General features: G+C 41.0%; 1 protein-coding gene across 2 annotated transcripts in view; it reads right to left on the bottom strand.

Moving 5' to 3' along the window:
* Positions 1 to 16,163, bottom strand: part of LOC126195831 (uncharacterized) — a 672,121-nt gene that overhangs the window by 37,710 nt on the left and 618,248 nt on the right. For both annotated transcript variants that reach the window (XM_049934505.1, XM_049934506.1), the window contains one exon: positions 3,067 to 3,281. In XM_049934505.1, the coding sequence (XP_049790462.1) occupies positions 3,067 to 3,281 (215 nt within the window). The remainder of the gene's footprint in view (positions 1 to 3,066; positions 3,282 to 16,163) is intronic.

The raw sequence follows: 16,163 nt of genomic DNA, 5'->3' as shown, positions 1-16,163 counted from the left end.
TATTTCTCTTCCTTGCATTGGTGCGAAAATTAAAATGAGACCGTACCATCGCTTCTTCATTGTTACGGCAACTTCTTGGTTTGTTACCTTCACTTTCAGTTCCTGTATCATTCACAAGTATCTGAACACTAACTTTTGTGCCACTGATAGCCTTAACATGCAACCTAACGCATTTCATTTAACAAATCTCTGTCTCAAATCCTATGCTTCTTATTATACCTATTGTGCGGGGGTCGCTGTTTGTTTAGAAGTATCTTTACAGAGGCTACATGCCATGGGTGGTCCCTCCCGTTATTAACTTTTCTACCAGGTACACACATCAATGAGCCAGAACTTTGTGACCATGTACCTAACAGTAGCCGGTATCTTTGGCACGAATAGCAGAGGTGTCCCATCGTGGCATGGAACCAATGAGAGCTTGGTAGGTCGCTGGAGGGAACTGGCACCACATCTGCACACACAAGTCACCAAATTCCCGTAAACTCCAGGGAGGGGGGGTGTTGAGTTCTGACGCCACAATCAATCACATCCTAGACGCGTTCGATAGGTTTCCACTCTGGCTAGTTCTGGGAGTGACTGTGTTCCTCGAACCATTCAATCACACTCCTGCCCTTGAGACATGACGCATTATCTTGTTGAAAAATACCACTGCCACTGGGAAACTTGGGCGTCACGAAGGGGTGTACATGGTCCGCAACCAGTATACGGTTTTCCTTGACCATCATGGTGTCTTGAACGAGCTCCACTGGATCCAAGGATGGCCACTTTAACGTTTTTAAGAGCATAACAGAGCCACTGAGTTTAAAGAGCTGTTCTCCTGGAAGACTACTTCGCACCCTCTCATGCAGAAGGTATCAGAATTGATCAGACTGGTCAACGTTCAGTGCTGATGGTCACATACCCATTTCGGTTGTAGCTGCTGATATTGTGGTGCTCACATTGACACATGAATGGGTCGTCGGCTGCGGAGACCCAACATTAGGAATGTTCGGTGCACTGTGTGTTCAGACACTCTTGTACTCTGTCCGGCACTGAAGTTTAATGTTTGTGCTGCCACAGTTCTCCCCCTGTCCTGTTTTAGCAGTGTGCCTAGCCTACAAAGTCCAATATCTGTAATGAGTGGCCGCCCGCTGTGGTCGAGCGGTTCTAGGCGCTTCAGTCCGGAACCGCGCTGCTGCTGCGGTCGCAGGTTAGAATCTTGCCTCGGGCATGGATGTGTGTGCTGTCCTTAAGTTAGTTAGGTTTAAGTAGTTCTAAGTCTAGGGGACTGATGACCTCAGATGTTAAGTCCCATAGTGCTTAGAGCCTTTTTTTTTTTTTTTTAATGAGGGGTGGCCGCCCAACCCCACAAAGGCTGGATGAGGTTTCACCTTGGCTTCGACAAGTGTTGAAGACACTCACCAGAGCACTCTTCAAATAGCCAACAAGTCGTGCAGTTTCTGAAGAGCTCGTGCTGAGCCTCTGGGACATCAAAATCTGCTCCCAGTCAAACTCAGATTGTGTGCCTTCTCCATTCTACACGCGGACAACACGCTCACTTATACCACATGCACCATGTGTGTGTCTGACTGGCAGTCATTGCTTGCCAGATGAATCTGCTATGACCTGAACAGGTCTATAGCGATGTTAGGTCGGTGGTTATAATGTTCTGTCGAGCCAGTGTACCTGTCTAGTACATAATCAACAATTTTTTCGAAATTCAGCCACATTTCTTCTATATGCTACTGTCCATACCTAAGATTTTCGAGATCTTTTAGTTGCACTATCCTGTTTGGAATAATAGTCTCTACAACTGCTTCATACTCTGTGATACCTGATTCATCGTGGACATACAGGAAGTGACCAGATCTGTTTGTTACCATCAGATGTAATGTATACATCCACCATGAGTGGGTGTTTAAATGATCTATTCGAAGTAATTTTCAGATTAACCATAACAGTACCAAGGGAGAGGGGGTGTACCTAATGCATCTCTTTACATGTATTGTAAGCCACTCAGATAGCTTATATTTCAAAATTTTTGTTTTCAATGTGGTCTTCTACCTGATTCCATAAATATTTTAAATTTTTCAGTGAAACGTATCCAAAAATTTATTCTTAGTAGCAGAGTGACTTTACACAATTAATGTCATATTCTCTATTTTCAGGTTCAGCACTATACTTACACATCACTATCTCTTTAAAAAGTTGTTAATATAACAACAATAAAAATTGTTAATATAAGTGCACAACAATTAACAAATTTCGTTTTCAGATTGAGTATAAATAAACCGACTCCTGTCGTTGGTAATACAGCTTACTCAAAACCCTTTGGTAATGACAGGGTTAATTATTTAATAATCTTGGATCCACTGTCACACTGTCGACTTACTGCACTGTAATCATCCTGATCACATCTGAGATGGCTGAAGTATCCTTCAGTGATGACAGAATGATTGGGGAACACACATTCTAGTGACCTGAAATTTATTTTAAATTCACTGACTACACATTGGGATGTCTGGTGGTCAGTACTGGGTACCAAATATATGTTAATGCCGATTCATAAGACTGAATTTTGTCCAAACAGTCTCACATGCAGCTTCAGTCTCTGTTTCAAAGGATTAGCACCTCTTGTCTTCTTCAAACAATACACAATGTCCGTTGGTCACTATTCGATCCTTTGGATAAAACATTAGATTTACTCTAGAAATCGCACTGATTTAATTTTAGACTTTGGCCAGATAGTTTTCGACAGAATTCCTAACTTTATGACTTTGTAGAAAATATAACTCAGATACACATAAAAAACGGAACTGGTCCAATATTAATGATCTGAGGCTTTGAGGAACTCTGCCCTCTCTACACTGTTATTTTCTATTATTTAACGATTCACAGATTCATTAAGTGTCAGTGTCCTTTTCATCACAGTTTTCTATATTCTTACTTGGACAATTTAACTTTAACTACTGAGAGGGAATTCCTTTTGCACCTTATAAAATACTATTTTTCGAATATGTTTTAAGTGTTTGTGAGTGAAACACTTATATTAATGATGTAAATGGTGTATAATATACTTTTACATACCTCATATAAGTAGAAAGGTTCCTCTGAAGTCACACGATAATCTTGCAATGGGATATCATCACAACATTCACCAGAATTAACTTGCATATCAATTTGTTCAACAATTATTATAAAAGACCTGAGCTGCCCATTGATATAATCAGGCATGCCCCACTCCACCAACATGCTGCTGTCAGTCGCATTAATTATTCTCAGGTTTACTGGTGGGGTGGAAGCTGAAAAATAGAAAGAATTAAAAACAAAAATTTGATTTAGTGGGTATATTTGACAGAAATTCAATAACAGAGAATGGCAAACTGAATATATCTGTTCTAAAGAATTGAAATGTAGTAGAAAATTAAGAAACAGATTGTACAAAATGAAGTCAGAGTGTTACAAAAGAGGAAATTCTGTTGAAGATTACCAACTGCAGGTTGCAGAAAACCATTCTAACTTTAAATATAGTTACCAAAAAGGTTAATGATTGCAGCACCGACAATTTTCTTTAAATGGGATACGCAACGCTCATGAAGGCTGGCAAGAGACAAATTTGAGACAACTGTGTGCAATGCTCAGACATCTAGGGCAGTTGCATTGCGATCTCATTTCAAGGTATTTAATGAAGATCATACAGTTCAAATCAGTATGTATCGCTGAACTGGTTAAACAGCCAAAGGAACATTAAAACCTTGATAGCCTACAAGAATTTAGTGGACTATAACAGAGTATTCAAGAGTAATTACGAAGAGTCCAAAAATTCTAGGCTGTAATTCATACCGTCATAGTTAAATAGAAGGCACATTTTGATTGACACAAGTATCCTAAAGAACCAGTCATGCCGGCCGGAGTGGCCGTGCGGTTCTAGGCGCTACAGTCTGGAACCGAGCGACCGCTACGGTCGCAGGTTCGAATCCTGCCTCGGGCATGGATGTGTGTGATGTCCTTAGGTTAGTTAGGTTTAAATAGTTCTAAGTTCTAGGCGACTGATAACCTCAGCAGTTAAGTCGCATAGTGTTCAGAGCCATTTGAACCATTTGAACCTGTCATTGAGTTTTGCAATTTGTATGTTATATTAACAACAACTACGATCAACTGAAGAGAGCAGATGGACAGTCCGCAGTACAAGCGGTTCGAGCCCAGTAGATCGTCTGGGTGTTTATTTTATGAGTCCCTAACAAGGGAACCTCCCCATCGCACCCCCGTCCAATATAGTTATAAAATGGCACAGTGGATAGGCCTTGAAAAACTGAACACAGATCAACCGATAAAACAGGAAGAAGTTGTGTGGAACTATGAAAAAATAAGCAAAATATACAAACTGAGTAGTCCATGTGCAAGATAGGCAACATCAAGGACAATTTGAGCAGAGGAGCGCCGTGGTCCCGTGGTTAGCGTGAGCAGCTGCTGAACGAGAGGTTCATATCAGTGATACAAAGTGCTTCTCACCAAACATCTGTCATGCTCGCAGCCAAAACAGTGTGAAAACTATGCACGGTAGTACTACCAGTTTTTTTAAATTAACTTTTCTTCCATTATTTGTACTATACTGACTAGGAAACAAGCATTACTTAGTGGAAAGTGCCAACTACTCATTATTATTATTATATATTTTTTAAATGATTTCCTTTATTTTGTGCCTATAAAATTCTATTGATTACTCACACTCTCCTTTCTGCTTCTTTTATGTAATATGACAAAATTTTCTCTCTTCTTCAATTTAGGTATATTCTGTAGTATATGTAAAAAAGTTTCTTCCGCTTCTGCTCCACGTATCATGGTGACGTTTCCCTCATACTGTCCCACTTAACAGTGTAACTAGAGGAAGAGATCAAACCAGGATACACAATGTGCCTGTGGCATCACAAGTGCATCACATACAGAAACATAAAAAAGACGACAAATGGCCATGTAAAAGGGTTTAAGGAACAACAATAAGAGAAAAACGAAAAAGGAAAATATAAAAACGAAAACATATAAAATGACAGTAATATTAACCAACACTAGGAATATAATAGGTTAATAGAATAAAATGTCTTTTTTTAAATGTATCTTTGTTAATATATTAAATAAATATATATGGTTACAAAAAAAAAGGTTCAAGTCTTCCCTTGAGTGAAAAGTTTAATTTTTTTATTTTCAGTTTATGTGACAAACTCTTATGTTTTCATCACTTTTTTGGGAGTGATTATCACATCCACAAGAAAACCTAAATCGGGCAAGGTAGAAGAATCTTTTTACCCATTCGCCAAGTGTACAAGTTAGGTGGGTCGACAACATATTCCTGGCATGTGAAGCACATGCCGTCACCAGTGTCGTATAGAATATATCAGACGTGATTTCCTGTGGAGGAATCGGTTGACCTATGATCTTGCGATCAAATGTTTTCGGTTCCCACTGGAGAGGCACGTCGTTTCGTCTACTAATCACACTGTTTTGCGGTGCGGTCGCAAAACACAGACACTAAACTTATTACAGTGATCAGAGACAATTGCGAAAATAAACTTTTCACTCTAGGGAAGACTTGAACCAAGGACCTCTCGTTCGGCAGCTGCTCACGCTAACCACGGGACCACGGCACTACTGGGCTCACGTACTCCTTGATGTTGCCTATCTTGCGCATGGACTACTCAGTTTGTATATTTTGCTTATTTTTTCATAGTTCCACACAACTTCTTCCTGTTTTCTCGATTGATCTGTGTTCAGTTTTTCAAGACCTATCCACTGTGCCAACTCATAACTAAATCTGAGGGGGGTGCGATGGGGAGGTTCCCTTGAAAGTAGAAGCGAGCTACTTATATAATAATTTTGTAGTTAGATAGTAAATTTGCCTCATGTTTGCGTCGTGTAGTTTCACAGTGTGTTTAGGATGTATAGGAACTGCGAATGCTGTGTTCGGATGCGAGCTGAGTTCGTGACTGTTCACTCACGGCTCGGGGCAGTGTTGATGTCGGCCACACGGGTTGTTACTGCTGGAAATGGGCACCACTGGGGAGGGGGATTCAAGTGACGGCCGTTATATCTGACGTGTCACCAAATTGGTCCCCTGCTGTGGTCGACCTCGTTACTGCTCACCTGTGATTGAATGGGTGGTCGTTTGTAGGTGTAGCAGGTATGTAAAAGTTTTCTGGAGGATCGGTCGAAAGGCCTCCCCACTTTGTCTGCCAAAATGGTTTACGGTGCTTTCTGCGGCTGCTAAAGACTTTGAGACAGCTACAGCTCTTTCCCTAGTTTCAATTGAAGCCTCTGAGCATGCAAGATCTGGACGCTTTCAGATGGTGGCGTTACTGGGAGTTCGAAATCAAGTCTTAGATGTGTGACTGAACCACGTAGGGACATGGCTGCGAAGGAAGAGAAGAAATCTAGTGAGCACCTGTGCTCATATCGGCAGAGTCATCTCAGATGTATAATGCGGCCTTCTGGGTCCCATGAAGAGCGCAGGGTGTAGCCAAAATCAGGCGGTAGATCATGGCGATATTAATGATGTGTGTCGCTGTGGATGAGAAGAGATTCTCTTCAGGTTTCTGGTGGCTGTCTAATGCGGTAAAGGCAGCCAGTCTTGCTTACGAAAACGAATCGGAGCTCAGCATCGGTAGCATCATTGACAGGACCGTTTGTCGACCTATGGTAGAGAGCCGAGAGGAGAGTCTGAAATAAAGGTTCAGGCGGTTTGGTGAACGTATAGGCTGTTGATTCCTTGACTTATGCCATTGCGTCGAGGGGTGTCCAGATCAGTTTAATAAGACAGGGGTGCATTAGCACAGAAATCAACTACTCGGATAGTGGAGGCTGTGTAGAGTAGATAGGATGGATTTTGAAGTTAGAGAGTATCGGGAAAGTACAAAGGGGGCTTCAGTCTCAGTTGGTGCAGGTAAGACACAGGATGACGGCAGATATATGAACGAATAGTGTGATAGTTGTAAACTGTCGTGGCTTTGTCGCAGAAAGAACTGGAGCTTTAAGGTCCTAATAGAAAGCTCTGGAGCTCAGATCGTTAGGAGTTCTGGAAGCTGGCACAGCTAGAAATAATTTCAGCTGAAGCTCTTACAAAGGACGTATTGGTGTTCAGAACGGACATTAAATTCAGCAGGTAGTGGTGTGTTTCTTGCCGTTAGAAATAGTTTCCTTTTAATGAAAATGAAGTCGATAGTTGTTGTGAGTTAGTATGAGAAGAGGTTATACGTAACAGTTCGAATAAATTAATAATTGGTTCCCATTACTCAGACGACCTTGTTGCTGAAATGTTGAAATTAGCATCATTTTCCACACGTACCCTACAGATATAATTATACCTGGTGCTTACTTAAGTCTTCCCATGGAAATGTTTGCAAGAATACGCTTGTAACGTCCGTAATAGCCACAATACAAAGGCCAAACTTGTGCTAAACGCTTTAAAATAGTTTTGAGCAATTACTTCGGGTGAACTGTTAATGGTTGCGATGATACTCTTGACGTCTTAGCCACAGATAATCCTGACGAAATAGGGAATATGATGAGGGATTCAGGGATTAGTAACCACAGGGTCGTTGTACTGAGACTGAATACCATAACATCCAAACCCACCAAAAATGAACGTATAATATATCTGTATAAAAAATGAGATAAGAATTTGCTTGAGACCTTCTTAAGAAATACTATTCATCCTTTCCAAGCATTGTACACCAAAAATATATGTGATTTTGATTCAGAGAAGTAGTATTAACAGCAGGTGAGGGGCTCGTACGAAAAAAATTTATAAGAAACGGAAGAAGACCCCCCCCCCCCTCGCTACACAAAACATGTCATAACACTTGCAGAATCAATGGGAAAGGATGCGAAACTCTAAAGAATGCGATGTATGACAGAATCTCTAAATGCAGCACTGACTTCATTGTGAGATGCTTTAAGTAGTGTCCTCGACCGAATCATATCTCGAACCCCAACAGAAAATCAAAAGAGAGTGCGGCAGAATGTACAGCAAGACAGCGGCAAGACACAGTGCAGATCTTCACTGTGCGATAACACAGATGACAGTTCCCTCGAAACAGAATTACTAAACACATTTTTTTTGAAATTCCTTCACCAACAAAGCCGATGTATACATTCCAGAATTCGAATCAAGACTAGCTCTCAACACGACTAACTTGGAAGTATATATATCCTCGATGTAGCGAAGTAACTAAAATCGCTTATTAAAGACAAGCAGTAGAGGTTCTATACCAGTTAGGATCCTTTCAGATTGTACTGATGTTATAACTCTATAGGTATCAGCCATATACCACAGCTCGCTCGAGATTCGTTATTCACAAGAAGTAATGAGTTCTATCGACAGGGGATTTCAAACTGATTGCATGTTTCTAGATTACTAGAAAACTTTTGACACAATTTCTTACAAGCAGCTTCTAATCAAATTACGTGCCTATGGAGTATCTCCTTTGTTGTAGCACTGGGTTAGTGATTTGCTGTGAGAGAAGAAACTGTTCATAGTATTTTATGGAAAGTTACGAGTAAAAGATGTCTGTCCCCAAGATCGTGTTGTAGCCCTTCTGCTGTTCCTGAGTTTATACGAACGGGCTTAGGAGACAATTTCAGTACCTCTCACAGACTGTTTGCCGTCTACTAAACTCACCAAATTGTTAAAACCAATTGCAAAATTGTATAGAAAAAGAGATCTGAAGGTTGCGAGAAGCAGCTTTTCACTCTAAACAATACTGCGGTCCTCTTCATTAGTACGAACAGTTATCCGTTAAATTTCGGCCACTCAATAAATCACACAATTTAAAGGCTGTCATTTCAGCTAAATAACTAGGAATTACAATTAAGAATAACTTAAATTTGTAACCGAACCGACATGTTGTTGAGATATGCGAACCGAAAACAGGGTTTTACTGACATAACACGTAAATGATGTAAAAAAAAAAAAAACTGCCTTGTGCTTCCTGTGCTGGAGCACAGCTATGCGGTATGGAGTGCTTATCGGATTTGTCTGACTGGGGACGTCGATGCAGTCGAGGGAAGGTCAGAGCCTTCTTTATTACCGTGAGAAAGGGGACGTAGTGACACGGATATTGTACGTGCCTTGCGCTGACTATCATAAAAAAAGGGGCTCTACTCGTGCCAGCAGGATCTTTTGACGAAATTTCTGTCACCAACATTATCCCGAGAACGCGAAAGTTTCTTAAAATTTTTTTTAATTCCACCTACACGGCGAGTGGAATCAGAAGTTGCGTTAAGTGTTCATATTTCTAAAATACTGTTCGCAATTGGAACAGTCCAGAAGTAGTCTGTGATGATGATTGGTTTGTGGGGCGCTCAACTGCGCGGTCATCAGCGCCCGAAATAGTCTGTAAATGGTTTGATGGACTCTCTACCGTGTACTGAAGTGTGAATTACAGAGGAGTCATGTAGACGTAGCTGTGGAGCAGTCGCAGGTTCCGTCGGCCGTGTCGCTCAACGAGAGGCCAACCGAGGTGACGAACTGTGACGACCGACGTGGGGCCGATGAAGCTTCGGAAACCCCACTACGGCAGACTGCTGTCGACAAGACAACAGACCCTCCTGTCACTGTACAGAACACCCCCCCCCCCCCCTTCCGCGGATGACTGAAGAAAAATTTGTATATATCAGATGTGTCATAATTTGCAGCGGAAACGACCCACTTCCAGGCTCACTAGTTTGAGAGCTGATTTCTAGGTATTTCCAAGAGCCCATACTTTTGTATATTCCAGAAATAATTGTAGGACCCGGCTGCGCTGAAAAGGTTGATATGAGAGTATGTGGTAGTTGGAATAAAAGGATAATCTTTAAAGTATAACAGGTAAAAGAATTTATTGAAAACATATTCTATTTACGATACTTGTTTATATACAACAGCCGCGCGGAGTGGCCACGCGGTTTGAGGCGCCATGTCACGGACTGCATAGCCCCTCCCGTCGGAGTTTCGAGTCCTCCCTCGGACACGGGTGTGTGTGTGTGTTGTTCTTAGCATAAGTAAGTTTAAGTAGTGTGTAAGTCTAGATACCGATGACCTCAGCAGTTTGGTCCCTTAGGAATTCACACACACATTTTATATACAACATTTTTCATTTTGATATTCAGGATATATAAGTACAAATTTTTTCAATTTCCTACTCGAGAGCAAGCTATTTATAGTTGACCGTGTGAGAAGCAGGACGCTTTGAGTTTGATGCTGCAATATTTTTAAGTTTGTCCTTGCGCGTTGTTAATTATAAAACTGTAGGCTAAATTGCTTGGAAATAACAGTCTTTTAAATTGGAATGGAAATTCAGTAGAGATCAGTGGTATTCTAGGCATAAATGGTGTGTGTCTTTTGTACTTTCCAAACACAATTTCGGCTTCGGTTATGTTATTCGATAGCTGTGTGACGATCATCCTTGTTTCGTTACGGAGTTTCTGTGAGTTTAGATTTCTGACTAGGATGATCGGAGGTCCAATTTTAAGTCGAAGTTAGTGTAATGGCATTTCTTGTACCTGCAAAGCGTTTCTTCGACGTTTACCATCATTTCGGTCGATTTGTATGTTTTCATTTCAGCGACAATTTTCTTATGAACATTAAAGTCGATATAATCGAAAATATAATTTTTATTTGTTAAAACTGCCCGTTCACATAACCAATCAGACAGGTATAGCTGTCAACAATGTTTGGATAAATTTGGTCGATGAGTCCTTTTTCCGTAATGGCTGTGTTGCAGAAACCACGGTTGAGTTTAATGAGGCCGGTCTTCTTGTCAGTAGGGTACGTGCCTTCGCCTATTTTGTAAAAGCTGTTAAGAAAAATGCGCTGTTGTCTCGCCTTTCGATAGTTAACTCTACGTCTGTTCAATTTTTTCGCTCTTCTTTTTGTTTTCGGCGTTTGGCTTCAGGACTGGCAGTATCTTCTACTCTTTGATGTTTCAGCTTTGTGGAAAACATAAACCAGATCAACTTTTTACTAAAAAAATACACTGAGTACGCTTTACACACTTTATTTGCGGTTTACATTCAGTCACTGTATCACTCTGACTACTCACACCTCAGTGTTTGTTTACATTCACTCACTGGACTACTTTTCCGGTTCGTCCCTTCGTCACTGATAAGAAACTGGCGTTCGAACCCCCGACGGGTCTTTACCAGTGGGTTTCCCCACCAGTGGCGAATTCCAGAAAGCACCAAACAAGCATCGATTGGTCCACAATGTTCCAGAACATTCCAAAACACTGGAGAGTGTGAATAAAAACAAAAAGAGACTTGTGAGTCGTCATACACTGACTGAATATCAATAGAAAATAGAGTGTGTGTATTTAATGTATTTGTTCGTTAAAAGTTGATCTGGTACTTTATTTATATTTTAGACAATGTCCAAACGTAAAATGGGAGATCTTATCAGTTCTGAAGCCGAATAGCGAAAAAGACAGCGAAAAAACGAAACAGACGAAGAGCGCGAAGCACGTTTAATTTAACACCGAACAAGAATGAGCACCGTGAGAAGCAGAGAAACCAAGGAGCGACGAAATGAACGGATCGAAGAATAAAGAATTGCGACACGTCTTATAATAAAAGACTGCGAACTCAAACCAGCCATGAAATATCACCCTACGAGAAGCGCGAACGAGGACCAGTAAACAATACAAACTGACAAATGAAGCATTCCACTACAATCCGACAAAATAATATAACAAACACATACACGTCATAACCAGAAAAATGGACAACATCTGCCAATTTTGAAGCGCGAAAAAATTCAATAGAGAAACCCCAAAATGCTCTTGCATGTATGGAAAAATTCGATTACCACCATTGCATTACGTGACCGGGGATACTATAGAACCAAAACACTTTACCAAAACATAAAAGCGTCAATGCCTGCTTCCAGATGACCTTTTTGTCGTGACATAGATCAACACTAACAAAGGTGAAAACGATTATTTTTTTTTCCATCCAAGACAAATCTATCATAACATGGGATCATTACTGACACTTCGCAACGTAAACCACAAATTTCTGCAAGTATATTTCATCTGAAGTGAAGAAACACAAACTGATCAATGATGCTCATATGTCAGTGCACTAAATCTAGAAGTATTCCAAGATGTACAGAGGATCTTACACAAATTCAGTCAACTGATCCACATATTTAAAACAGTACTAGATGGAATGATTTCTGATGACTGTAAAGTTATAATTCGAGCCGACAAAAGACCGCACGAACACTGAAAACACAAGCCGTGACGTAATTGTACAACGAAGAAGCGAAGGACTACAACGCACTGCAGAGACACACCGTTCATACGATGCCCTTCAACGGCCATTAATATTTCTGCACGGAGAGGAGGGATATCATTTTAATGTGAAACAAATCCAACCTGAAACAGGTGTCTAAACAAACAAAAAAGTCACTTCCAAAGAGTTCTATGCTTACCGCTTAGTGATCAGTAACGATGAAACATTCAGCCACATTCTCAATCACTCGCCGTTTATTCCAACAATTCCTGGTAGATATGTATGCAAAAGTAGAAGCGGAACGCATGCTTTACGTAAGACTGAATCAGAAGAAACTACCTACGGAAGAATACATCGACCTTCGAGACACAATCATAAATGGTGGAAACATTGATGAAATTTGAAGAATGGTTATGTTACCCTCATCATATATAGGAAGTCCGTGACACATGCACGAAAACACTCAGGACGCCATGACCTACATAAAAAGATATGGACGAGCTAACCTCTTCATAACATTCACATGCAACTCGTTGTGTCTAGAAAAACATTTAGGATACGGACAAGCCAGCATGTATCGACACGACATAATAGCCCTAGTTTTCCGACAACAGCAAATAAGATTTATTGAAGTCATCAGAAGACACCACGTCTTTGGAACCGTCAGATGCCGGATGTACACTATCGTATGGCAAAAACTGGGACTGTGTCGCTCACACAGTCTTATACGGATACACGACAGAATTCATCCAACGGATGTCGAGAAAATCATCCAAGTTGAGTATCCCAATCTTCAAGAAGAACCGGAACTGTACGACATAGTAGTGAAAAACATGATTCACAAACCATGTAGGACATTAAACCCATATTCACCATGTCTAACTGATGGGAAAAAAAAAAGTATATCTGGGCGACACACAAACTGGAGTTGATGGTTGTCCCAATACAGAAGATGGAAATCCAAAAATGGTGACTTCACTGCAAAATTGCGAATACGAGGCAGGACGAACTGGAAACAGATACTCAATGGGCAGTACCAGGTAGCGCAGTACTTTCCAGAATGTTCCAAGCACACGTGATCGTAGAATACTGCAATTCAGTGAACACCTTCAACTATGTCTGTAAGTATGTGACCAAAGGCAGTATTTGAAATAGCCAAAGACAGCGAACAACGAAACAGATCCTCATGTACCAAATGAGAAGATATGTCAACAGTAACGAAGCAATGTGGTGAATTTCCGGTTTCCCATACAGGAACGCGAGCCAGCTATGCAACATCTCACAAAAGACACCGCCAGAAAAACTGCAAGCGAGCCATCTCAGAACACAACATTAACACCTTTTTATCCAACTGTGCCAAAAGGACTGATTCGTGAAAACATTACTATTCGTCGATGTCCCTAACTATGATACGTGGAACACAACAAGAAAAACCTTTCAACGATTAAAACAATGGATTCCAGTAGAAGATCATCTAGGAATCATGAAATTGGCACACTAGACCAAGAATACACCGTACGACGGCGAACGCTTCAATCTCCGGATGTTGCTACACGAAATAGAGGGACCAACAAGTTTTACAGATCTCAAGACTATTGCCTCACGTACAGAGAAGCAAGCCAATACTTAGGACTGCCGGAAAACGACAACCATTGGGCATTAACATTACCAGAAGGCTCACTCACAGGCTCAGCTCATCAAATGAGAGACTTATTCGCCATAATTCTGACAACACGTAACCCACTGAATCCAAAGCAGCTATGGGACTCCTTCAAGGACAGTATGAGTGGTGACGTACTGTACCAAATCCGACAAGCTCACAGTGAACTGAGCGTCGACTTCAACGATGTCATCATCAGTGAAACACTGATTCGCCTACATTATAGATGTTTAGCAATAAACAGCCAGATCGTGGAAGAACTTGGGATGCAAGCAGTACGAAAAGATGCTATCAATATGATAAACTTCGAAATTAAAAAGGAAAAAAGCTACAACATCTACGAACCACTTCAGTACATTGCCCGGGACAAACGTCTGCCGGCCAGGGTGGCCGAGCGGTTCTAGGCGCTACAGTCTGGAACCGCGAGACCGCTACGGTCGCAGGTTTGAATCCTGCCTCGGACATGGATGTGTGTGATGTCCTTAGGTTAGTTAGGTTTAAGTAGTTCTAAGTTATAGGGGACTGATGACCTCAGATGTTAAGTCCCATAGTGCTCAGAGCCATTTGAACCATTTGACAAACGTCTCCTCAATGAGACTCAAAAGGAACGTTGCAACGTTGTCATGGGCCGGATGGACAACAACACTGGCGGAATTGTGTACTGGACGCACCAGCCGGCACCGGGAAAGTGTCTCTAATAAATCTGTTGCTGGCGGAGATACGTACATCGCACTTTCACTGTCATCATCCGACATTGCAGCCCTACAACTAACGTTGAATATAGCCGAGGGGCAATTCCCGGTATGTAAAATCCAGGGTGTATACATGGACAAGGAGGAAGAGTCCCGGATTTTTCCCGGATCTCCCGGTTAAAAATACAGTTTCTCCCGGGTGAAAATACACTTTTTTCGTGTTAAGTGACAGTATACTTTCCCTCTGTACTGTAAAACTTATGACTTATTTGAATGGCTATGGTTTTATACAGCGAATATCCCGGCGCTTTAGAAAACGAAACTTAGGGGAAAAAACACGCTTTGGAAAGTTCTTTGATGTGTGGCAACATGTACGATGCATATTTTCATATTACGAAAGTATAAATTCGCATTCCACAAAACACCGCATGTTACTCTCCAAAGAAATGAAATCGAAATTGCGATGCGCTTTTGTCAGCCAGTCATAGCTCATATCACCTGATCTCGCCAGCCGATGACAGCGGATATTCAGAGAGTAGGACGCGTGATGCAGTCAGCCAATAGCAACACCATTGTTAAGTACCGCGAACACACAAATAGTAAAAGTTAATATACATAGTGCTGCTACAAGAAAAGAAAAGCTTTCATATATAGTATTGGTCTCTAAGATTAGTAAGCTACAAGAGAAGCTAAGGTTTCACATGTAATGTTGATCTTTTTTGCACGTTTTGCACTTTAAGATACATCAACAAATGTGCCAGTAAAATTTTTAATACCGTCATAAATCTCCGATCTTCTGAGCTCGAAATTCTTCCAAATGGATTGTCATCAAAGAGTTGATTTTTAAATGAAAGTCAAACGCTCTGTGATTTAAGAAATTCATCGTACAATCTCGCACGTGGTTCATCTTTAGAAAATGGAAATTTAATTTGAAAATAACCCTTTTCAAACCACAAGTAGCAATATTTGCCCGCGATCTGCCAGAAACAGATTTATTCCAGCAGTTTCTAGAGAGCGGCAGGTAAGAGGCGTCGCCGCGCTTGCGCAGCTGCGATGACGCAGGAAGCCCGTATGTGTAAAACATTAAAAGATCTTACATTATGTCATAAAAGAAACAAGACATCAGAGGATTCTCCAAGAGCGTCGGAATTCATAAACCATACTGAAATGAATAATTCGCCTTAAAGTGCACATTCGTATGTTCAGATTGCCAACGAAGTAGGCCTCGACTTGACATTAAGCTCTTTAGTATGATTCTCGGGATGTAGATATTCTTGGAGTACTAGTACTGTATTATCTCATGTTGAGTTCTTTATCATGGCATAATGCCATATGGGCTAGAAGATGAAAACGAGCACCTGAAATGCAGCGAACAGTTGAAACTAGCCAGTAGTGTGGTAAACACTTCGTTTCAAATAAATTGGCCGTCTCAGCGGAAAAGATAGATAAAATCCGAATTTCTTTAGCAAAGCGACAAAAGTAAGTTCATTATTGTGCAAAGCGATTAATGCTCTACTGTCAGAAAGGTGGAAACAAAATAAAATCTGAAACTAATAACATATTTTAGCCAT

Source organism: Schistocerca nitens, chromosome 7, assembly GCF_023898315.1.
Source record: "Schistocerca nitens isolate TAMUIC-IGC-003100 chromosome 7, iqSchNite1.1, whole genome shotgun sequence".
Taxonomy (NCBI): domain Eukaryota; kingdom Metazoa; phylum Arthropoda; class Insecta; order Orthoptera; family Acrididae; genus Schistocerca; species Schistocerca nitens.
The sequence above is the reverse complement of the archived record's forward strand: the minus strand, read 5'-3'. Positions and strand labels throughout refer to the sequence as shown.